The 26,328-nt window shown below is 37.8% G+C and overlaps 1 protein-coding gene and 1 long non-coding RNA gene across 3 annotated transcripts in view; one reads left to right on the forward strand and one right to left on the reverse strand.

Annotated features, from left to right (window-relative positions):
- The window catches only part of EXOC4 (exocyst complex component 4), an 804,715-nt gene that overhangs the window by 544,587 nt on the left and 233,800 nt on the right, over nucleotides 1–26,328 (forward strand). For both annotated transcript variants that reach the window (XM_019031456.4, XM_063708773.1), the window contains exon 11: nucleotides 17,178–17,397. In XM_019031456.4, the coding sequence (XP_018887001.1) occupies nucleotides 17,178–17,397 (220 nt within the window). The remainder of the gene's footprint in view (nucleotides 1–17,177; nucleotides 17,398–26,328) is intronic.
- LOC109027805 (uncharacterized) lies at nucleotides 301–24,664 on the reverse strand. Its single transcript, XR_002006881.3, has 4 exons — nucleotides 24,261–24,664; nucleotides 23,322–23,515; nucleotides 22,022–22,243; nucleotides 301–870 (listed from the first exon to the last, which is right to left on the reverse strand). It is a non-coding gene; the product is annotated as an uncharacterized lncRNA (long non-coding RNA).

A 26,328-nucleotide genomic window follows, 5' to 3' on the forward strand; every position in this document is an offset into this window, starting at 1 on the left:
GTTCTGAAAACAAATTTCAAATGTTATTATCCAGTTGTCATTCTTTTGGATTCTCTTAAAGTCACATTTAAAGTAGGTAGATTTATATATTACTTGTACTTTTGAAAATAAATATATCCTTCAATCATTCTAATAGTTTTTAACTATTCTGATTCCTTCTGTGTTTTTATGATACCGTCTTCTTCTAGAGAATTAGTTGACCAAAAATAAAGAGAGTCGTTCTATTTCTTAAGACCTAAAATAATCACTTTGGTTCCTTTATGATGCTCTGAATGAAAAATTCACAACTTTAGGAATAAAAGTTTTCCAGTTTTGTTTTAATAACATTCCTTTTTTTGTCCTCATAAAGTAGTATTAAGTAATAATCACATTATTAAGTAATTCTGCACTGAATTTTCAGTCCTCTGATGATAGGATTTTTCTTTCTTTTGTTTCAAAAGTTGAAGCAATCTTAAGAACAATAGTCAAAAAGAATTCATTTAGGGAAACATTTCACAAAGATCCCCTGGTCATTGCTTTCAAAGTTTAGATGACCCAAGTAACAGTGTTGACGTCTAGTCATAACTTCAGTGTGGGTAGGCAGGCATCTTCTGTTCTCCAATAACGATACTACAAAGTGTCAAGCATACATAAATTCTCAAATCTGAGCATGAGATGCAAAATTTTTAAGATAATCTCATGCTTTTGTTCCATTCCAATGTTTTAACTTACATAAATTATCTTAGGGAATACAGTGGCTCAAGCTTGTGGTTGAAGTTGATCAAGCCCTTCTTTTGATGAGTAAGTGAATAAAGGGATACCCATGTCTGCTCAGAACCATCTTTGGTCCGACCTTATGAATAGCACAGATATGTCCTCTATAATCGTGGCCTAAAGAAATAAGAAAAAAAATTGTTAGTATCTCATTCTGTCACCTCCACTGAGATGCCTAGTACAGGATAATGAATTATATATTATCGGGAAATGAGCCATGTAGTCTAAGGGTAGGCAAAACATCTACAACCCTCAACTTTTAATTCATTTTCTCTCACTAATGGTCTCTTTTTATTCAGCATGCTATTGAGGATTTTCCTGATACCATGACAGAAGGAATGAAATCTACCTTCAATTATTTATGGTTTAAATGAATGCAAATAAGACTTTCTGGCTTGCTGTGCTGATACTCATTAATAAATATTTCACTTGGTATTAGGAAGATTCAGATTGACTAAATGAGGCTCTTCTTCAATAGAAACGAAAGCCCTTGTGTTTTTCGCTACTGTGCAGGCCTAATTCTCGTGTCTGGCCTTCATTAAGGCAAATGAATGTTAGATGGGTGCATCAACACAGGGATGGATCCTGTGGGAACCTGAGTCGGCAGGGGGCTCTGCAGTGAAATAATCCTCTAGTTAAACCAAATTTAATCTCATTAGCAGGGTAATTGTGCTGTTAGGGGAAATGGCCAACCAGGTTACAGAGAAACCCACATAGTCTAATTATTCTTCGACTTCTGTCATTGGAGAACTCAGAGGCAAAAGATGCTCAGCCTACTATTGTGGTTAAGTCTTAGAAAAATCTCAGACCTTTCACAGTTGCCAGAACCTGTGTATGGCATTGATCGTGTCCTACCCATTGTGGGATCCTTCCCTGTATAAATTAACACACCAGTAATACAAGCTCCTGTCATGTTGCTCCTTTTTATGTACGCATTTTGCCCACCCACTTTTCCAACAAGGTTGGACTTTGCTAGTGTTTTAAAACTGTTCAGGATATAGTATTGCATCAGAAAGTTCTAAAACTACCAAAATATATAAAACTTAGTTATAAAAAATAAGCCTTCCCGTATTTCTGCTCCTTGGGAAATTTTCTAGAATCTTTGAACCTGTGGACCATGTATTTTACATTCCTCTGGATTTACAGGCATTGTGGGCTTTGCCATTTTTAGGATGTGGTATAGAAGAAAGCATGGTGGACTAATTAGGAACCAGATCTGGCTTCAAGATACAGTCTGAAAGCTTGAGAGCAGTGTGACCTTCAGCAAATTACTTACCTTTTCTGAACTGTAATTTCCTCGCATGTAAAATGGAAATAATTGTCAGTGTCAAAACAGCCCCCAAAGCAGAATGAGGTTCAAGTATGTGAAAGTCTTTTGTAAGTACTAACATGCACTATAGATATGAGCAATAATCATGCATCCACTTGACTTATAAGACTTGGCACTCCTAGCTTCTAGGGCACAGCTTACATATGGTCAGTAAATGTTAATTGAATTAATTACTTAGATATTTGGTAGGCTTACTGTCATGTTTCAGGTTGTTGCTGGAATCTTACATGAATAACTATTGCTGAGAATTTGTCAAAACCAAACAGTAAAATGGATGCTGCTCCATATTTTTTAAAAACAGAAAATAGGCCAGGCACAGTGGCTCACACCTGTAATTTTAGCACTTTGGGAGGCTGAGGCAGGCGGATCACCCGAGGTCAGGAGTTCAAGAGCAGCCTGCCCAACATGGCTACTAAAAATACAAAAAATTAGCCAGATGTGGTGGTAGACGCCTGTAATCCCAGCTACTTGTGAGGCTGAGGCAGGAGTATTGCTTGGATCCGGGAGGCAGAGGTTGCAGTGAGCCAAGATCATGCCACTGCACTCCAGCCTGGGCGACAAGAGCAAAACTCTGTCTCCACAAAAAAAAAAAAAAAAAGGAGAGAGAGAGAAAATACAGTGAATACCTCCTGTCCAAGAAGAGCTTATTATATTGCTTCCAAAACAAGATATGCATGTGGGAAATGACAGAAAAAAAAAAAACACTTCTAAAGACATTAATAAGTGTGAATGCATTGAAGTAATGAACTGAATACATAAATGGTAAATGCAAAACTAACTTTTGTGCTTGTGGTTATCATTCCTGTTGCCATAATTTTTTATTGTCAGCCTTATGACAATGAATAATTTTATGAATACTATCATATTTAAAATAAACTGTGTTAGAACTGGCTGCCAACATGATGGCTGGAAATTTTTTCACAAGTTTTATCTGAGCCAAAGTAGTTTTCTGAAATAATTTTTTCCATTAAGATGTATTTTGTATTTGTGTTATGATAAAGCATATATTTCTTGAATTTTTCCATTACTTTGAAAACAGGAAACATTTCTCAGATGAAACCAGGGCTTATACTGGAGTTTTGTTGTTTTATTTTTTTAAATGTACAAACCATTTCTACAGGCTTTTTCTGTGTCTTGCTTGCATATTCAAGCTGAGTATAACATACTGGGCAGAGTCACCTGATTGCAGACATTGACTCTTGCTTGGACAGCTGTTTTATCTTCTGTGAGTTTTAGGAATTTGTCATCAACATAATCGAAAAGAATATCAGTTCTGCAGGAACTGATAATATTGTAATCGAAATTCTTCTACAGAGTCTAGTTTTTCTTAGAAAATGATGCATATTCTATCATTTTAATATCTATACAATTGATAGATATTCACTTGCAAGTAATCAGACAGGAAGATACCTTTTCTTTATTATCCTGTGTACAAATGTAATAATCTATACTTTTCTATATCTCAGATTTGTGAGCAGAATTTTTAACTCTGATTTAGCCTTACAGGGGATATGAAAACATAAATAAAATAGAAAGGTGGAAATACTAAAAGTCTTTAATTCCTATGTAATAAGTGGACCTATTTATGAAATTATAAAGAAGAATTTAACACAGATGCCTCTTGAAGGAACAAAGAACTGTAAGAATGGAATGGTAGCTCAGATGGCTTAAAATATTTAGCTTGGTTTACTGTTAGTTCACTTTTGATGTGAATTCGATGTTACTCCAACCCATTTTGTTATGTCGAAATCCTGATAATGTGATATATCAATAGATGACCCAAAGTGAGACTCTGAAAGGCAATACTGTCTTCCAAGTAGGAAACGGCTCCAGAGGAGGTAACTTTGAGAACTTTGAACCACCGTAGAAAAATAACTTTGTGAATACCGTTGCAAGATAATTGTAGATACTGTTCAGGCAAAGTGTAGATGTGTGAACAGAGAAAGAAACCACCAGTGATATGAGATTATCCTGGTTTACCTGAATTAATGATCAAGTGTGTGAATACAGGAAAACAAAAATAGAAAAGTTTAAGCAACAAGACTAATATCATAACTGTCTTTGCCTGTCTGTGACTCATATCATTAGTGACTACTTTTTTCTTAGGGCACTGTGCATTCAGAACACTTTGCCAGTTAATCAAGTGATAGTAAACTTAAGAGTGTGATAAGAAATAATCATAAACTAAGTTCAGCAATAAGGGTGGTTGCCAGATAGGCCCATTAGAGATCATTCAAACTGAGTTTTCCAAAGTATTCATTTATTAAATGTAATGAAATCCATCCTGTTGAAAAAGAGTGGAATAACCATGGAGCCAGTTTGTTTCTTCCAGACAATATATACTATAATTTTATTTCAGCAGGTACATAAGCCAGTCACATTTTTGACATATGAAATACTTCCAGTCTTTGACTTCTGTTATTCATGCCTGAGTAATGTTCAGCTTAGGCCAGCTTCACTAAATTTCACGTTTGAGAAAAGGACTAGGTTTTGATTTGCTGTTGGTTTGCCTTAAAAATTCCTCATTGATATGTTTAACATAGTACATGCATCCTTAACTTCACAACTTTCTTTTTTTCTTTCACCATCTCTATTCCTTATCTTGCTTAGCCAGCCGTGTTTCTTTCCTAAAACATAGCCTTAAAATAATCTGTATATTGTATCCCCTTTAAGAAGGACTAGCCTTTAAAGACCAGCCTAAACAAGCTGTAAAAATAACTTAATATTATTTATTAAAACATTTATTAACTGTGTCCACTGTACTTGATGTAGTGTTAGGTGTTTCAGGTATAAATCAAAGATGTACAAAACACAGTTGCTGCTCAGAAGGAACTTAATTCTAAAAGAGAAAAACAGGTAGAAAAAAAGACTAATGCTATGAAGTAAAATAGTTCAAATACATAAAGCGGTTTTAAAGGCATCAGGGAAAACTTTGTGAGTGACTTAGTTTTGAAGTGGTCCTTGAAGAAAGGCTATTGTGAAAATGATAAATTTTCAAAACTCCTCTTTAGCTGATTTGCCACAATTTAGAAAATGCAAGGGAACAGTAGAAGTAGACCACATGATCATTATAAGAAAAGGCATGAACTTAAAAAAATACAGAGAGTACATGGAACTCAAAGTTTGCTAATGAGTAGAAGTAGAAATAATGTTAGACTTATTTCTTGAGTTTCTTACCTACTGGATACCAAACATTGTCTACATGAAAAAGACATGTTCCCTCTTTTCAAGATATTTTAAAACTAGTAGGGAAGACAGATACCTCCATAGCAGAATTCTGTGGACTTAGGGTGGTGTGGTGACATAGTAAAAGGGCATTCAACATACACGTAAGGGAGAAGGGCCTCTGGAGGAAGTGACATCTAAGCTGGTGGCCACAGGACAAGTGACAGTCAGGAAGGAGATACGGGGACAGTGTTCTAAATAAACGAACCAGCTTGTACAGAGACTATGCTGGAGGCAAGAGAGAGCAAGGCATGTTTTATGAAACTGCAAGGAGTTCTAGATTCTTTGCTTTAATGAGATTAACCAAATAGTCATATATTATATAAGTTGAAGGAAGAAGGGATGGAAGAAGGAAAAACCAGTTAGGAGATTATTTTAGGGAGGCCTGGGAAAAAGTTTTGCCCTATTTTAATTCTGTCTATTCACCTGCGTCATCTCATTTTGTAAGAACCTGACTTAGTATGTGAGTGTTACAAATGGAGGCACAGGAATGTCTGTCTGAGTTCAAACATTAAACTACTTGAACACTATTCATAGCATGTGCTAAGTGGGTGATAGCTCCTGGGGCATAATTCTTTCACTGGGGGTGCCTTAGACCTAGACCACTAACATAGTGCCTACCTTTCAGCATAAGGAGTAATAAATAAGTGAAGGGGTAAACAAGTAGATAAATGTATGAACTTAAGATTTAATATAAAGAGAATGTCTATACATCTAGAAGCTTCTTGCATGAGTAGCAAGGCTGAAGAAAAAGTGAAAGATGATTTTTAAGCTTGAGCTTAGGTAAGTGGAATGATGATGACACAAAAATAGAGAACACAGGAGGAGAGAATTGAAATGATAATGGGAGTACAGCAGCGAAGAGCTCCATGTTGGACATAGTTTGAGTTATCAGGAGGACATCATTTGAAAGTATCTATCAAGTGATTGGAAATGCAGGTCAGGAGCAAGAAGTCAGGGCTGGAGATAATATTTGTTGTATTTTAAGAGAAATAATTCGGTCTTTGATATATTCAAATGCTTATATTTAGTAATATTATGGTCCTCTCCATCCACACAAGGTCCCAGTACCTCAGCACACACTTTAGGGTTTTCAGCATGGACTTAAGTCTATTGATTGTCATCCCCTTACCTCCCCACCTCTGGAGTTCTAACCTTACGGGTGAACCTTTGAGAGGCTTTGATATTAAAGTATGTTGGATAGAGTGATGAAGTCTGGCATGGTCTCTGGAGTCAAACTGTCCAAGGTCAAATTTTGGCCCCATCCCTTGCTAGCTGTATGACCTTGGGAAAGTAACTTTGCCTTTCTGTGCCTTCGTGTCTGCTTCCAAATGGCAATTATAAAAGTACCTAACTTCATAGTGTTATAAGGAATATGTGAAGCAAAGCATGGTGATTACTTAAAACAATGCTGGCCTATACAGTTGGCCCTCAGACAACACTGATTTGAAATGTGCAGGTCCACTTCTATGCTGATTTTCTTAAATAAATACGGTCGGCCCTCATATCGCAGGGTTCTGCATCCACAACCAAATGCAGATCGAAAACACAGCATTCACAGCATGTGAAATCGGAAGATACGGTGGGCCGACTTTTCTTATACGCAGGTTCTGCAGGGCCGACTGCCGGACTGGAGTGTGCACAGACCCAGATGGTCTTGGAACCAGTCCCCCAGGGATACTGAAAGATGACTACAATAAGAACAATAAGAACTGTCAGCTGTTAATGTTACTGCCATTTTTTCAGCTGCTCAGTTTTATCACATGTAAAATGGAGATAGTAAAAGCACAGTCCTCATAGAGTGTCTGTGAAAGTCACATAAAAAAGAATCCATATAAAGCTCTTTGATCAGGACATGGTAAGCGCTCCATGGGTGTAAGCAATTATTAATACAGCTCCTACTGGAATAGCAACAGGTAGAAAATTTGCCAGATTCTCCCGTGTCTTGCATTAGAGTCTCTGAAGGTCAAACTGATATGGGGCACCTAAAACAGAGTATATTTAATACGTGACACATAAGTTTCCAGGTGTATGATAGATATTTTGAATAAATTGCAGTTTTTCTTGGAAATTTTTCTGACAGCTTTATCTTCTGAAAAAATAAATAAATAAATAAAGAAGAGGGTATTTACCGTAAGATAAATTGAAAGGATAAACCAAAATTCCAGACCTCTTGGGAAAGCAGTATTATTATTTTGTTCTCTGAGTTTTATGTCAGCATCCCTTATTTATTTATGCAATCTTTGGTTTAAAAAGATTGTTTGATATTAAGGGTTAGAGTTTAAGTCACTTCAATTTCCAAATTATATGCTTAAAAAATTTAACAGCTGTCGTTTTTAGAGAGGCTTACTTCATTTTACCTAAAGTGCTTTTCAGTCCAGAGGGAACACTTAACTGTAGTCACAAATCACTTGCAATATACTCATGGTAAGATTTTTTTAAGTTAAATTTGTTTATAAGCCTGCAGAGTCCAAATTTTGTAGATAATATTCTTTCTCCCTTTATTTAATGATTTTTACCTCTTTTCTTCTCTACTTCCAGACATGAATTTCACACATTACAAATAAGAGCACCCAAATCCCTTTTTATTTGATTAGTTCAGCAAATTGTCTCCTACGGGTATGGGCTGAGGACATGATTGGGCTCTGCAGTGATGAGCTTATTTTGCACTTTTACACAGAAAATCTTTATATACAAAAGGCACAGATAGTAGTTACACTCAGCATGAACAATTACAGCTTGTTGGGGGAGAGCCTCTTCCTGATGTGCCAATGGCTTACTCCCATGAATTAAGAGGCAAACGTGCTCCAAAGTGCATTAACCTTTATGGATTTTTTTTCGGTTTTCATGTTCCACTGATTTATGGTCTTAAATATGCCTGTTGCTGCTGTTTCTGAATGAGTCCCTTGTAAATCATTTCTAAATGATCTTTTTCGACTCAGATAATACTAGTGAGTTGAATATATCTCAAATCAATTCCTCTGAGGCTTCTTTCCTTCTTTGCCTAAGTTGTTTTCCAGTTTGCTCTGTGTCTTAAAAGTCATACCTGAGAGCAGTTGAGAAAGTAAGAAATATATCTTAAAGGAGCCCTGTTTGCTGGGGGCGCCTTCTTTCTGCAGACTGAGTTGTTTCCAGCCTTTTGCATGGCCTCACTTGGGTTTGATTCCCAAAGCCCATTTATCATCTGAGTATAGCTAACTGGTCACAGTTCTTTGTACAAGGATGGGCCCATGTCTGGGGGTGGATTTTATTATGAGTTGTAGGTTGATTTTTTTTTTTACATATAAATCTACCATGGTAGGGACTTTGAATATACTGTGTTCTCATAAATAGTCCATGATTTCCCTTAGAGTGGTGTGCAGAAAGTGTCATCAGAATGCAGGACTCTGTTATTAGTGCTGTTTGCCATCTTTGTACATGGGCCCATATCTCTCCTGAAAAGTTCTGCATTTGACAGTTAGTGTTTCATTCTCATTCTGGGTCCAAAGATTATTTCAGTTTGCTGGATTTAGGGTGTTTCATTCTCATTCTGGGTCCAAAGATTATTTCAGTTTGCTGGATTTAGGGTGTTTCATTCTCATTCTGGGTCCAAAGATTATTTCAGTTTGCTGGATTTAGGGGGAATGTGCATTTTATTTTCTCTTTGTAACTCATGTATCATTCATGCTACAGGCTTGTTTTTACTGTTGTTTGCATTCTTTACATAAAACCAAAACTCAAAATCAAAGGTACAGAATTCTGATGCAGATCTGTGGCTTTTGTAGCACACGTAATTCATTCATGATGGTGTCACAAACAGTATGTCACCGTTTATTGCTAATTAAAATTTTAATGCATGCTTTTATACACAATCTGTGTCATATAACAATATTAAATGTGACAGTAGAGGACTGGCACAATGAGGACGGGACCGTGTGGACTTACTTTTGATCATGCAAAGCTTCCGCAGACCTGCAAATGTCATGCAACTTTTCACATAGAAATCTTGGACTAAAATGGAGATGAAAGAGTTCAGATTCATTTTTTTAGTCTTTATTAATAGGAGAGATTCAGAGCTTCTCAGTAAGGATGGTACATCTCTGCAGAGTCAAGACTAGATTAGAAAACATGTAAGAGGAAATGATATGTTGAGAGATCCTGCAAAATGCAGAAGTCATAAAGGATAAATCATGCGTTTCTATTGGTTGTGATACATGCAATCAGCAGAAAAATTCCAAGACCTCCCAAATATCTATATTAATGTGTACGTTATTCATCCTAAACTACCAAATTATATGTAATGATATACAGCAAATTCAGGAAATAGCAAAGTGAAAAGTTTATGTTGTATGATACAGAGCATATATAAATGTACACATTAAAAGACATAATTAGCAATAAACATTGATTCACTGTTTGTGACAGAGTCATGCATGAATTACTTGTGTTCTAAAACCAGAATCCTGAATTTGAATATTCTGAAATTTGTACCTTTGATTTTGTATTTTGGTTTCATGAAAAATGATGTGCTCTCATGATGTAGACTCAAGTTGCGCATTTTTAGCAAGAGTAACAGAAAACAATACTGTGTTCTTCTTTATATCATATCAGAAGGCACATGATGTCCATTTTGTCCCATTATTAGTGATGTTGGCCGTCGAATTTTAAAAGCTTTTTAGGATATGAATGTAAGGAATACTTATTTAATAAGCAATTATTTTTATTCAAATAAATAAAACATCACTGCTGTCATTGCAGCTTCTACAATACGATATAGGACCTCTCTGTTAAAGGATATTTCCAGCTGGTAGCAGCCACAATTCTTGGCCGAGATGAAATGGAAGAAATGGAGCTGTACAGTGAAACAGAATTTGTGATAAGGCTGGGCTAAGTGAGGGATGCTTGAGTGAAATTTTAATTAGTTTATAATTTCCCTTGATAGCAATCAAATCAAGATTAAAATTTTGAAAATATTGGGTGAAATGTTCATAGTGTGTCATCATGTGTGCATTCCAAAGGACACATAACTTGCTGCAAGAAAGTAAATTCAACAACACAGGTATTGCATATGTACATACATTTAGAGGGCCTTTAGTTGAGAATCTGAAAAGGAAAGCTTCAATTAAATATTTATAAATATTAGAATTTAGATGATAAGATCCATGCTTTATTTTATTTTATTTTATTTTTTAGATGGAGTCTTGCTGTGTTGCCCAGGCTGGAGTGCAGTGGCACGATCTTGGCTCACTGCAACCTCTGCCTCCCAGGTTCAAGCAATTCTCCTGCTTGTTTCCCGAGTAGCTGGGTCTACAGGCACCAGCCACCACGCCCTGCGACTAATTTTTTGTGTTTTTCGTGGAGACGGGGTTTCACCATGTTAGCCAGGATGGTCTCGATCTCCTGACCTCGTGATCTGCCTGCCTTGGCCTCTCAAAGTGCTGGGATTACAGGTGTGAGCCACCGCGCCCGGCCAGATCCATGCTTTAAACATTTGAAAGCAATGAGAGTCAGTTGCATACTCGCATTTTTTGTTTTTTTGTTTCTCCTACTTTACAACCTTAAGTTTAGGAGGCTGATCTGAATAAGGGTCCTCAAAATCCTGTGATGAGACGCTCCCCATACAGCCTTATGTATACCCTTTTCTTTACTCTCATAGTCTCTTTTTCCATACACACAGATATACCTGTATGTTGTGTTTGCCTGCTCATCATTTACAGGGGATAGGAAACTCCTGGTGTAAAAGTACTTCACGAGATTAAATAGTACTCTTTTGACAGGGCTCCATCTGTGTTCTAACTTAACTTTGAAGTGAAGTATTTTCTTCTCTAATGAGATTCTTTTCACTGTTAAAAATTCAATGTTTTCATACTTCCATAGAGCTAATGAGGAGCATTGTTGGGAAAATTGGGCTTTTTGATTATTCTCTTCTATACCCTTGACTCTCACTCCTGTCTCCCATTCAACAGATCATTTTTAAACACTTACTAGGTAAAAGGATCCATCCAGTACACTGGTAAATTGGGGAAAATAAAATAAAGACTTGCCAAAAATGGTGAAGAGCTGCTTGCAATATTTTAATTTGTGCAAATAATTCAACAGAAGCAAAATGAAGATGTTCCCTAGTAGCTGTTTGGTTAATAGAACTGTGTTCATTAGCTTGATAGAATGAGTCTGTAATACTCTGTGAAAGAACAGAATACAAAGTAGTGTGAACAGCCATATTGCACAAAATATAAAACAGTGTGGGATGTGGTTAAGAATGAGAGAATCCTCTGTCAATAAGAATTACTGGTTTACATTTGAATGGTGGAGATATGTGATGATTTTTTAAAAATTTTATATTGAAATCTGTAGTCCAAACTCTTAGGAGAAGGGCATTACATGCCAGATAGATGATGTCCTAGTTTCAGGAACTATGGGTTATGATCAAAGGACCTTTTAATTATTTTATCCAATATTTTATTCAATAAATATTTCCTACAAGTCTACTGTGTGCCAGCCATAGAGTAGCACTACTAGGCATGAAGGATTCAGCAGTTAGCAATTTACACTTTGCGCCTGGCCACGTGGGGTTTTTTGCTCATTCCTACATCCATTTATTAGTGAAATATTCCAAGTATTAGCCTAATGGTCTGAATTGTCAACTAGGGATGATTAGATATGAAAACAAGGGAGCAAAGTGAAAAGTGAAAAAAAAAATCATACAGTATTTCACACTTTCCTCTAATCTCCAGCCTCATCAGGGTTTATGTAAGATAGTAATTCTAAAAACCGCAGCAGCACCATTTACTAAGCAGTTACTGTGTGCCGGTCTCCGTTTTGAGTGCTTAATTTTTATTTCCTCATTAAATCATCAGAACAATCTTGTGAGGTAGGTAGTGTTATTGTAGCCATTTTACAGAAGACACAAGTAAAGCCAAGAGAGGCTAAGTAACCTGCTCGAGACTGTGCATTCCAGGTCCAAACTCTGGAAGCCCTACTGTAAGTGTTCCTCTCTTGACCACTCTCCTTCTCTAAGTCACTCCCCTCTGCAGAGTGACACTGAGTGAGGTTCATCTCCTGGATGGCTAGGAAGGCTCATTTTCTGTGTCCTTCCTGCCCATGAAGGGTAGGTTGCCCATTTAATGTAACTACTTTTTTTCATTTTTCATTTTTATTTATTTTTAATTGAAAAATAGAAATTATATTCATTTATGATATACATGTTTTGAAATATATATACATTGTGGGATGGCTACATTGAGCTAAGTAACATGTATTACTTCACATATTTATTTTTTGTGATGAGAACACATAAACTCTGCACTCTTAGTGATTTCTAGTATCCACACATTGTTACTAACTATAGTCACCATGCCGTGTATTAGATCTCTTGATCTCTTGAATTTACCCCTCCCGGAAATTTTGTATCCTTTGACCAACATCTCCTCCCCTCCCCCATCCCTTAGCCCCCATTCTATCCATTTTTCACTAAGGTAAAGAAGGGACTGGCGAAACAGCCTTAATTTTTCTCTTTCATTCTCACCCACATGTTTTGTGCTTCTGTACAGGGAGGTCCCTTGCAGCTCTGAAAGCAGATTTGGAAACATGTTGAATGAGTCCCCTCCAGTTAGGGCTGACAACGTCAACCTGTATGTGTCATGTGAGATGGATGTGTATGCTTTAGGGAAAAAATGATTTGAATTTGAAAGAAATCACTCAGCCAAAAGCGATGGGGGCCCCTTTGTCTGTGCTGCTCAGCACAGTTCATATTTTAGGGACACGAAAGGCAAATATGAGACTAGAAAGAAAGAAAATGAGGCTAATTTAGAGTCTTCTGCCCATCTGTTTATGAGCAGATTGACTAGTAAAAGTTTTGTTCTGATAAATGTTAAATATTTTGAAAATGTCAGAAGTATACTCAGAAAACTCTTTTCCAAAGTCCCTTTGAAGAAAACAGAGATTCTGATGATTAATTCTCATAATATTAAAAAATAATAAAAAGAGTTTCGGTGTATTTACTCATTAGCAAATTAATAACAGTGGTTTTCTTTTGGAAGGCAACCAAGTAGACTAGGATGTACCTGGGTAGAGTATCTTTTTGGGGGTTAGATGAGAACAGAAGGGGTCATCGCAGCAGGATGTGGTATTTGGAGATCTTCAAATTGTGGCCATGCTTAACCATCTACTTTTATTTCTTCATTTTTCCCTGCCTTCTTTCACTCACCCTCTCTTTAAAGATCCATTATATTTTGGTTTTGGTCGTATTTTATTTTTCTTTCACATTGATAACATCAGTTAAGAAGCCTCAATGCTCTTTCTTGTGCCTTCTCAATTTCATCTTTCTTTGAAGGAAAGCTACTTTTTTCATTGTGATAACCCTATATATACACCATCTTCATCCTCCCACCACACATACACCCCAGGGGTTAATAGAGCGTTTAACTGGTAATATGTAAGATTAACTTCAATGTATTGGTTTAGTAAGTAAAGAAAACTCTTTACTAGGTTAAACAGCTAAACTTAAGGAACTATTATATACCACACTTTAAATGTGTCCTAATTTGACAGCAATTTATTAAATATAGTCTTTGATATGTGTAGGCAATTTTTAAATTTTCTAATTTAATGTTATTTGAGTAGCTAATACATTAACAGTTTTTAACAATCAAATGATTATTAAAAGTTATAATTCAAAAGTCTAATTTCTACTCCTCTCCCAGACCTGACCCCCACCCCTGCCTCCTATGGGTACTTAGTCGTTTTTTTGAGACTTCCCAGGATGTCTTTATGCTAAAATAAACAAATGGGTATATAATTGTTATATAGAGGTTAGTGTAGTAAATACTGCTAACCGTAGATTGATCTGAGCTTGCTTTTTTTCCTTGTAACAATATATCCTGGAGGTCTTTTCACATTAGTACATCAAAAGTTTCCACATTTGGGGGTAGAGGGAGCTGTACAGTATTCCAAAATGTAAATATCCCACAGTTTATTTATTCCCTAATTGATGAACTTTTAGGTTGTTCCCAGTCTTTTGCCTAAAAACAATGCTGTAATGATCTATATACTCTGTATGTAGATGATCGCATCCATATTTAGATATAGCTCTCAGAAGAACTTCCCAGGAGTGAGATTTCTGGGCGATAAAGAAATTCATCTGGATTTTTGAATAATAGTGCCAACCTGCCTTCCATAAGGGTTGTACCATTTTTCACTCATGTCAGTAATATTTGAGAATGCCTCTTTCTTCACACTTATAGCAACAGAGTGTGTTTTCAAACTTTTGGAACTTGGCCAATTGCATTGTTGTAAAAATTGGTATCTCAGTATAGTTTACTTTGCATTTTTCTTATGAATGAAAAATTTCTTCTAATGTTTAATGGTCATTGTATTGACTAGAAATAGTCTTTTCATGTGTTTTGATAATTTTTTTTACTAAGTTATTTGGTTTTTTTTCTTGTTGAGTTCTAGCCATCATCTGTGATATAAATTGTAAATATGTCTTCCCAGTTGGTTATTCATTTTATGTTTTCACTGATATTCTTCTCCTCTTTTTTGAGAAGAAATTGAAGTACAATACAGCTCTTCCTTTCCATAGCATTGTGGAACTGTAAAAATGACCATGCAAGCTGAAACCATGCAAAGCAATCTTAATCAATGAGGATAGTCACAATTGTTTCATGACTTTAAAATTTTTTATCAAAACATTAAAAACTTTTGGGAGGCCGAAGCGGGCAGATCACATGAGGCCAGCAGTTCAAGACCAGCCTGGCCAACATGGCAAAACTCCATCTCTACTAAAAATAGAAAAAAATTAGCCGGGTGTGGTGGTGCACACCTGTAATCCCAGATACTAGGGAGGCTGAGGCAGGAGAATCACTTGAACCCAGGAGGTGGAGGTGAGCCAAGATCGTACCACTGCACTCCATCCTGGGCGACGGAGTAAGACTGCTTCAAAAAAAAAAAACAAAAACAAAAACCTCTATTCCTGGCATTTATAAATATATACAGAAATGAAAAATAAGAAAACTGATATGTATGTAGTACACTGTAACATTAGAAACATTGACAATTAAAGTGTTTTATTTTTTGTTAAAATCTTATCAAGAGTAGTATAGCAGTGCTTGCCGCTGTCTTATATGCTTTGCAATATACAGCAAGCATCTTTTCTGGGTGAACTATCATACACTTCTGAGTTTGGCTCGGTTGCCAGCATTTTATCCTTTATTTTTTCTGTGTTGTGAAATATCTCCAAGAGTTTTTTTAAGTGTGAAATTTGTTGCCAACATCACTTCCTCTGGCTTCTCATCTCTCTTCATCCTCTGCATCCCTTTGGTCACAACCACTTTCCTCATTTGTGCTGGCCTTCAGTCTGGCTATGCCTCTCCAATGGCAGCAGTGTCAACATTCCCAGGGTCAGCTCTTTCTCCTGTAACTCCATTTACATTCAATTCAAATTTCACTTCCAGTGTTATCACTTTGCGGTACTTTTATCTTTGTTGGCCAATTCCCTCTTTCAATGATCCATTTTTATAAAATGCCACATGGATTTATCAGTGGGGGACAGGGAGGCACCACAGCTGCTTGCTTTGCTCCCTGTCCATGAAGTGAATAACAAATGCACAGTGACCAGTTGCTAATAGGCATTGGAAGAAGGGATGTGATTGGTCACTAATCATGATGAACACACATCAGTTATTTACACAGGGATTTCAGAGGAGCTACCAACAAAGTTTATACTTTAGTTACTTAAGTTTAATGTACTGTGGTGACTACACTGTGGTATTGAGGTATTTAAACTATGTAATTGATGGACTGATGTTATTTAACTAAAAAACAGTAGTAACTTCAATTTGTTCATATTAAACCACACAAAGCAGGGCTGCCTGTATAGAAAATTAAAAAGAATTTAATAATAAATTTATTTTGTTATTAAAATAAGAATTTTAATAAATCTATACTCATCTCTGAGACTTGACAATCATTAACATTCTGTTATGTATTCTTTAAGGGTTTTTAATAGAGGAAATAGATCATTGCAAGTAAGGTTGAAGTTCTCCTTTGTCCTCCAACTCCCATCCCATTCCCTTTCTTAACCTCTGAACTCACATATCATCATGAATTTTAGAGTATCCTTCATTCTCTCTCTGTTTCTCTCTTTTTGACATTTATATCTATACATGTAAAGCAGCAATCCCCAACCTTTTTTGGCACAAGCACTGGCTTCATGGAAGACAATGTTTCCACGGACAAGGGTTGGGGGAAAGATGGTTTCGGAATGAAATTTCCACCACAGGTCAGATATTAGACTCTCATAAGGAACATGCAACCTAGATCCCTCACATGCACAGCTCACGGTAGGGTTCATGCTTCTATGACAATCTAATGTGATTGCTGATCTGACAGGAGGCGGAGCTCAGGTGGTAATGCTCACCCAGCTGGCTGCTCACCACCTGCTGTGCGGTCTGGTTCCTAACAGGCCACAGACCCGTACTGGTTCATCGCCCGGTGTGGGGGTAGGGGGACCCCTGATGTAAAGGTTTCGGTGGGAAATATGTACTCTTCGGGGATGTGCTTTTTAATTTGCACAATAATTTGTGTTTTTTTGTTTTTCACGTTTTCCCATTGTTTCTTGTAGTCTTATCTCCTTCTGGAATTAAAAATAGTTTTTGTCTTCTCCTTTTCACCCCATTTTTAGAAGTCATGTTTTCTGTTTCATCCTATTTCTATTCAATTAGTGGAATAATTTATATTTTTACAAGATTAAAAATTATATAGAGATGAGTATTATTGATGACCTGCCCTCTTCACGGAAATAGCCAACACTAGATATACTCATGTCCTCATGTCGTATTTATATAACATTTTCCTCATAAATTTAATAACCTTCTTACTGTTTGTCTTCCAGATTTATTCAGGAGATTGAGCATGCTCTGGGTCTTGCCCCAGCCAAACAGTGTCCTCTTCGAGAGTTTCTCACCGTGTACATCAAAAACATCTTTCTCAATCAAGTCTTGGCTGAGATCAACAAGGAGATTGAAGGAGTCACTAAAACATCTGACCCTTTGAAGATTCTGGCCAACGCAGACACCATGAAGGTGCTGGGAGTGCAGCGGCCTCTCCTACAGGTAATAATACACTTTGAACTTACTATTTTTATCAGCAATTTTCATTGACTTGGCAAGCGTCATAAATTTAAAAAAGAAGAATTACCATCTGTTTCCATATTCATCAGGGACAAAACAAAAGAAAATAAATAGGCACTAGGGAAATTTAGATTTAATGTAGTTGGATAATGGAAGTTCCTTAAGATCTTTAAGAAAAATTAAAAAAAAAATGGTTAGCTTTGGATATGAGAGATGGTGAATCTCATTAACATGCAGGCAGTTCCTCGTTATTATGTCTGGAATTTGTCCTTGAAAGGAACTATTTTTCCATTGGTGAATGCATCCCTGAGTATGAAGGATTAACAGGAAGGAAGCTGTGATGCCCAACTTCAATTACCAGCAGGAAACCCTCTATACCTTTTAGGGGCAGACTTACCTTTCAATGACTTGGCTACCTCACAGGGAATTTGAACCAGTAAACTGGCCTTTAAAAGTCAAATCACTGAATTCACATGATGATCTTGTTAGTACTGAAAATTTTACTTTATATAAAAAAATGGTTTCTTAGCATCAGAAAAAATAAAATAATCTGTCAGTAGATATTTTTGATTAATAGGCTTGAGGCATATATTTTATATACATTTTAGCTGGTGACTTGGAGGTAAATATAAAACTAAAAGAAAATTAGTAGGAGTTTAAATTATAGGTATACATTAACTATTATTACGTTGGAATTGAATCCTTGTTGTGTTTCTTCATTTAAGAGTAGGATGGGCACAGTCTCACACTTTTACCTAAATTGTACAATATGAGACTATTCAATGTGTGGAAGGCTTGAGCTTTTCAAAGAGAAGTTGTATATATGGAAGGGAGTTTTACTTGTTCCAGTTGTCTGCCCTTACCTGCCTTTACATATGTTTCCCTTGATTTTTCTTTGTATGTTAGAATTTACAGAAGTGCTGGACCTTTCTTAGAGAAGCGTCCTAGTTATGAGCATTCTTTTTTATGAGCAAGCTCTTTTATGATATTGATAAAATAGAATAGGAAGATGTTCATTTGGATGGTCTGGGTCTCTGTTAGCCATGTGCCTGGTGAGGAATCTGTACTGAGTGTTGGGTGCAGAGAAGGGGGAATGCCAAAGGAACGTGCTTGTTCTTCCTTCTGCTGGATATCTCTTCCAGCTCTTTGCGTGGCTGGGGTCTTCTCCTCTCTGGGTGTCACTTAAAATGTCATGTCCACTGGAAGGCTTTTCCTGACTGTCCTACCTAATTAGGTCCCCTTTCCTGGTTATTCTCCATTCTCCCATTTTTCCTTACCACCAGCCCCATCCATTATCAATACTGAGGCCAAACCCTATGGACTGTGTCTGTGGACTGTGTCATGGAGGCCCCCTTGCCAGGTAGCTTCTGATCAGGTTCTGCCGATAGGCAGCACAAGTAGAAGATTGGAAAGTGGGAGGAGAAAGAGGGTGGGTGATTTCTTCTCCCCTTCCTCTTCACTTTGGATCATGGCCCTGGCTGTGGGTGCCTCCTTCCATAACAGGAGATCCTGCCAGGTGACACATCCTCCATAGCTCCAGCTCTCACTGGACTCTGGCAATGTCACTTCTTCTTGCCTCTTGATTTCAGCTTTCTGCTGTTACAAGCCTCTGGATGCCTCAGTATCCCTTGTTGCTGCTTTCAACCCTGCCCATACCTCTGTAAGTTATTTCTTCATTCATATTTCTTTATTTGAATCATCTGAATGGAATACTTTTTTTTTTTTTTGTCAAGATCCCAGATAGATCTCCCCAGTTAATCGGTATTTTAACACTTTGGTTTTTTCTTCCTAACACTTACCACAACCCTAATTATTAATTAATTTCGCTAACTTGTATATTTTCTATCTTTTCCCACTAGAAGGTAAGTTCCAAACACATATTATAATGCCAGGCAGAAGGAAGGTGCTCAGTGAATAACTTACTGGATGAATGCATGTTGCATGGATGGATGGATGGATGGATGGATGGATGGATGGATGGATACAGTGAATAAGTTTTGAGAGTCATAAGTACCCACAGAGTCAGAATGAGGAGATGAGAAATAGAGAGTGACAAAAATATGTTTACTTTTATGTGTTGTCTGACCATATCATTAGCCTCATTTCCATCAGAAAACCTTTCAGTATTTGTTTCTCTGAAGTGTCACGCTATATGCCATACAGAGCAACTTGAACATGTTTAGTGCACTGAATTTAAAAGGAAAACAAAAAGGCATCAGTACATTACAGAGTGAGTCTGTGAACCAATAATACTAGCTTATTAAATGTGATAATTTGCAGCTTCAGTAGCAAAGATGCATTAAAACTCATAATTCGTTGATCTGGGCCATGTCAAGGCCATATGCTACCAGCAAAATGACATATCTGGGCAGTCTGTCCATGTGCCTGTCAGATCACTCCCAACCTCATCACCGCCATTTTGTAGATGTTACTGTGCCTCTTGTCCTTTAAGTCACCGTGAGGCTAGGTAAGAACTCCAGCTTTACCTGTTCTTTCTTTGACCTTGTCAACATATAATTATATATAAGTGAATAAGTCTTGAGGCTAAGACCATTCAAGCTATTAACCTGCAAATTTTTTTTCCAGAGTTAACACACCTGCTTCATTTTTTTTTTTTTTTTTTTTTTGGTGATTATGTTGCTCTCCTTTTTTTCATTAAAAAAATTTATTTTATGAAAATGCAAATTATTTAAACCATATCACTAAGTTTGTTTAATATTCTCAGAGAGAGTTATGCAGTTTAAAAAGCAAACAAGGAGATGGTTATTTTTTTTCCTATCTTTGGTATTTTCCTGCCCTATAGTGATTGTAAATTGTTTTCTAATAATTCCCCATACTCAAGCTTCATTGTTTTTTTGTCTTCCTCTACAAGCACAGGGTGAATTTTATTCTTGAATGTGTTTCTATGTTTCCTTAATATTTTATTCCCAGCTAATTGTAGGTGGCTAATCTGAAAAAAGAGTAAGAAATAATTCTCAAAAATTTTAGCTGAGAAGCCAAAACAAATGTTAAGAAGGAGCTTGGAGAAATATGTGTATGCGTGAAAGATGCATGTGGGTTAAATATTCGATTACAGGAAGTATAAAAATGTCCTTTACAATTCTTCCCTTTGCTAAACTGTTGTTTGGTCACAGAGTAGAAGAGAGGACGTGCCTTTCCCTGAGGCAACACCCAGTGTCACACAGCATCAGCCCAGCTGGATTCTCCAGGGAGGGTGGGAGGACAGCTGTCTCAGTGATGCCTCCAGTTGTTTGATAACGGACAGACACGGTGCCTAGGAGCCCTGTGAAGAGAACCCCAGGACACTTTGTCCTTGTCCCTCTGAAGTGGCATCTGGGCAGTACAGACACTTGGATTATTAGAGGCATTTCCATGGGTGCCAACATGTGTTCTCAGTGATTTCACTTTCTAGTCACAGGTTCCATAGGAAGGAAGGAAGGAAGTCAGTAGGAAGGAAGAGATGACAAGCAGCATTTTATACCTAAAACAACTGTGCAAGTGTTAGCCCAAGCTGATACAGCAGAGTAACACTAGTGGTAATAATAGAAGAAGTAAAAACAGTGATGATAGCAGTTATAATAGTAGATAGTAGTAATGATAGCAGCTAACACTTTAGTAGCATTTACTGTGGGTCAGACACTATTCTGGGTGCTTTGTCTGTATTGATTGCAAGTGTTTAAAATGTATGGCAACTCTGAGTGGTATTCTTTTTATGAGGAAGAAACTGAGAAACAATGAAATTAAACAACTTGCCCACAGTCACATAGCTGCCAAGTAGTAGAACTGTAATGCAAACCCAGGCAATGTAACCCTGGAGTCTGTGCTCCCAGCCAGTTCTACCCAAAGTGGATTCTGAGGATTATGCTTGTCTGCAAGCTGTTTGTCACCAGTCTGCTATGAGACGTAGAGAATTTAGGAGTGAGCATTTAGACAATTGTTTTTAGCGTTTTGACATTGTCTGTTGAATCCAGTAATAAAAAATTGGGCCTCATGTTTTGTATATCTTTGTGGGTTTTAAAATTTCTTTTTTCTAGCAATTCATTTTTATGTTTTATAAAAGTATCAATGTGCAACTGATTGGGGATAAAAACTGGGCTCTCCATAGTTAGAGAAGAACTGTCTAAATCCCTTACTTTTCGGTACTGCCTCAGAGAGGTAAAGCACAGAACCATCACTTTTACCCCAGTGCCTAAAGCATTTTTCAATAGATAGATAGAAAAGTGCAGATATGTGTTGCAGTTGGGTCTCTCCTAAATCCCCAGCTCCTAGAATAGTGTCTGCCATAGAGGAAACACTCAATATTTAATAAATGGATGAATGAATGAGTGAATGAAAATGAATGAATGAATGATGACTTCCTTAGTACCAGGACATGGCTGTGTTTTCTGCTCATGGTATAAAACTCATGGTCTTGGGTTTAAGATAGTTAATGGTGCTAAAATTAAAATGTCACAGTTCTTATGCCTCTAATGCTCCCAGGATGACAGCAGGATTGGATACATCTCATGGTCTTACCATTTGAGATCCCTCTGTTGCCATCACTATTTCTGCAGAATGGCCTCCACCTGTTGCAAGGAAAGCATGTTGATTCAAACTAAGGAAATACCTGAAGAGAAATTATTCATTTCTCCTGAGTCAGATTCTGAACACGGAGTTCTGGAAACAGTCCATTGAAGTGGATACCATCTCATGCTTTATATATCTCCCAGAGTACAAATTATTCATTCCTTAAACATGAGGAGACAGACTGAACTGATTCAGTTCATTTCCCTGGTTTACCATTGATTTGGAGATGCCATTTAATTTATTTCTTCTTTGGTGTCTCCATCTGAAAAAAAGAGCGAGGGGACTAATGCTTAAGGTTTTTGACCCCTTACCTATCAAATTGCTGAATAGGCAACTATCTATGTGAACAAATGGTACAAGCAAACTTTCTTCCTCTATCACCAATGGAATATGCCATACCCTTGCTACTTAGAGAGTGTTCTGTGGCCAAGAGCATCAACCTCTGATGAGTCTGCATTTGTATAGAATCTCCAGATGATTTGTATATACATTAGAGTTTGAGCAGCATTGCCTTATACCAGTGCAAAAGCAAGTGTGGCCCATGGACCGGGAGCATCAGTGTGACCTGGGAGCTTATGAGAAATGCGGATTCCTGAACCTCATTCCACTCTGGAAATCTCTGTTCAAACCAGCCCTCTAAGTGATTTTGGTACTCGCTAAAGTTTAAGAAGCATACTCTTAACATAATGTCGTCATGATACCCAGCGTGAAGTTAGGAAACGGGATCTAATGTTGTGGGGTTTTAGCTTTGTGGTGAACAACAGTAGTCATTTTTTAAAAAGTATTCAGCTTTGTTTCATGCAGGCCCAGGAATTGTAAAAACAATATTTGCTGCAGCAGCAGAAGCTGCTTCCTAGTCTAGCACATTGATTTTGCAAAGTTGTTTCCAAGTACAGGATGAGCCTACATTTTCTGGCTCATTCAGGGCAATGTGAGACAGAGGCAGCTTTTCTAATGCTCAGGCTTAAACTCCCACATCACTGGAGGAACAAACATAAGCTGTGCAAGTACAAATTCTGGGCAATCTTGAAATGTTTAGAGCATATTTTCATTTTCCTCTCTGCCCCAGTATTTGTCAGAGTAACTTTTGAGAAGTGAAATGGCTAGAATCCGCCTGCAAACACCACACTGTCATCTCTTCCTCTGCCAGCTGCACTTTCCACTTATATCTGCAGACTTAGAGCAGTGATTCTCACCAACGCTACCCATTAGAATCACCCAGGAACTTCCTAAAAATATCACTTCCCAGGTCCCATTGGTTGGTCAGGGGTGGGGCGTGCTTGGGCATCAGTGTTTGGTATGATGCCCAGATGATCCCAACATGCAGCCAGAATTTGTACCTCTGGCCTTGATCTTTCTACTCCATCGTATCAGTTATTGCTGGCAGAGAGAGTACCTCAAAAATTATTGTTGAAGGCTGGGCATGGTGGCTCACACCTGTAATCCCATCACTTTGGGAGGCCGAGGCGGATGGATCACTTGAGGTCAGCAGTTCAAGACCAGCCTGGCCAACATGGCGAAACCCTGTCTATAACTAAAAATACAAAAATTAGCCGGGTGTGGTGGTAAGTACCTGTAGTCTCAGCTACTTGAGAGACTGAGGCAGGAGAATGGCTTGAACCCGGGAGCTGGAGGTTGTAGTGAGCCAAGATAGCACCATTGCACTCTAGCCTGGGCAGTAAAGCAAGACTGTCTCAAAAATACATACATATATATATAAATTGTATATATATTATATATATAGTTGAGGCTTTATTTAATGCAGCCAGGTTTGTAAAAGACTGCTGTGTTGGATACTTTGAACCAAGCCTTGTACATAAGCCTTGGAATCAGACACAAATGGATTTAAATCTCAGCCATTTCATTTGATAGCTTTGTGGCTGTCACCAAATTGCTTAACTTCTCTGTACCTGTTTCTTCCCCTATAAAATGGGAATCATAAAATCTGTGTCACAGCAACACTCCAGTGATTAAATGGAGTAACGGGTGTAAAACATACCCTATCCTCCCTACCCCGGGTCACCTGCGAGCAGGTCTCTGCGTTGACTGCTTTGATGTGTTACCTGCCTGGCCCTTAACGCCTGCCTTCCTTCCTGAACTCTACTGACTGCGCCCCAACCCCTGCCCTCTCTGCCCACATTTTCGACCTGCATCTTCTTCTCATCACCAGCTTGCTGTTTACGCACCTTCTGTTCTTTCTACTCTAGCACCCAGCTGGTAACTTCCCTTTCCTGCCTTCTACTACCCTGGTGTGACAGCAAGAGATGATATTGTTTCACCTGCTTTCTCCTTTTCCTGGAGTTTGTCAGCTGGCCATTTATTAGCAGCAGAAGCAGCATGCAGTATCTTTGTCCATTAAAGCTAGGGGATTAGTTTCCTAGGGCTGCCATGACAAATTACCATAAACTTAGTGCCTTAAAACAACACAAATGTACTCTTGCATAGTTTTGGAGGCCAGGAGCCACATTCCCTCCAAAGCTCTGGAGGACGATCCTTCCTTGACTCTTTCAGCTTCTGGTGGCTCCTGTGGATTTTTGGCTCTGGCAGCGTAACTGCAATCTCTGTCTCTATCGTAACGTGGCGTTCTCCCCTGTGTCTCCATGTTTTCTTTTCTGGCTCTTGTAAGGATACTTTCATTGGATTTAGGGTTTGTCTTAATCCAGGACGATCTCGTCTCAATCCTTACCTTAATTACATCTAAAAAGATTTCCAAGTTAAGTCACATTCTGAAGTTCCGTGTAGAATTTTGGAGGGAGACACTATTCAGTCCACTACAACTCATAATTAGAATGCAATCGATTCAATTTGCTATGTTTTCCTTGACGACTCTCTGGCAGGAAGCAGTGTGGAAGTATTGCCATTGGCCAGTCTGGGTGGTACACACCTGTAATCTCAATACTGTGGGAGGCCAAGGTGGGGGTATTGCTTGAGGCCAGGAATTCGAGACCAGCCTAGGCAACATAGCAAGCAACTGTCTCTAAAAAAAAAAAAAAGAAAGAAAGAAAAAAAGAAAAAAAGCCAGGTTTCATGATGTATGCCTGTAGTCCCAGCTACTCGGGAGGCTGAGGCAGGAGGGTTGGATCACTTAAGCTCAGGAGTTTCAGGTTGCAGTGAGCAATGATCATGCCACTGCACTCCAGCCTGAATGACAGAGTGAGACTCTGTCTCTAAAAATAAATAAATAAATAAATAAATAAATAAATAAATAAATAGGTATTCTGTTAAGGCAGTAGGCCCAGGATGGTCTAAATTCTAGATGTCAACAAGGTTCAAAGTGAAAGTTTTTGGTAGGCTGAGTGATTGCTGGAGCTCTTACTGAAAGTTGGTGGACACAGCTGCTTACAGTATAATAATTTGCTAGAGATAATTATACTGCTGCCCAAACCTATTATCTCCCCAGCCAAGCTAAGGCACTGCCAGTAACTTCTGGTTTCCCGAGGAAGTGTGGCCAGCAGCAGTAGCGTATTGTTTTCATCATATCACATTATGTTCATATGAAGAATGTTGCATTTGAGTGGCGTTTGCATCACAGCCAGTTGTTGCCCTTCCAGTCTGGTAGAGAATAGATTCAGCTTTTATTAGTGTAAATAGATTAGTCCCATTTAAGGTCTGCTGGAAGTCATTATGAAAATCATTAGGTTGAAAAGAGAACTGATCAATTGATTTTTTTTCCCCCTGTAAGCTCTGAGAGATGGTGCTAACGGTCTCACTGTGCTAAAATAAGTCTTAGAACCAAGATGCCTTGGGGTCTAATCTGATTCTTCAGTATTTATCGATACCTAAAGAAACACTAACTTACCACTCACAGTTTTGATTTTCTTTGCATTTTACTCTTGTTATTTTATTTATTCACTAACAGTATTATTTTGTCTCTTCATGTCAAGAATAATGACTTGTGGCTACCTAAGACTTTATTGAGGAAGATGGAGTGGAAGATGCCTGTGTTCTTGTCTTTGTTTAGATTGTCCAACACTCACCTGTTCACTTCCAAGATACCAGAGCAAATTAAATGTTTTATTGCTAATAGAGACTTTTGGGATCTGATAACATTCATCCATGTTTTCAGATCATTTTTATCAAGTTGTGTTACTTATGTAAATTCTATTACTTATTTAGTACATTTTAATTTTGTAGTTTTGTTGCGATTCTTCATAGCCATCTTTGAAAGTGCTTACTGCTACATTTCGTCATGGTGAGGTGGGAAATGCATATAAAACATAGATTTGGTCTCCATAATCATCAGCTCAGTGACCTTAGACAAGTCCAAGCTACTTGCCTTGTCTGAGCTTCCCCTCTCTCATGTATAAAATGAGAATGACACTTGCCCAGACTTCCTCCAAAGACTAG

This window comes from Gorilla gorilla, chromosome 6 (assembly GCF_029281585.2).
Source record: "Gorilla gorilla gorilla isolate KB3781 chromosome 6, NHGRI_mGorGor1-v2.1_pri, whole genome shotgun sequence".
Classification (NCBI taxonomy): Eukaryota; Metazoa; Chordata; class Mammalia; order Primates; family Hominidae; genus Gorilla; species Gorilla gorilla.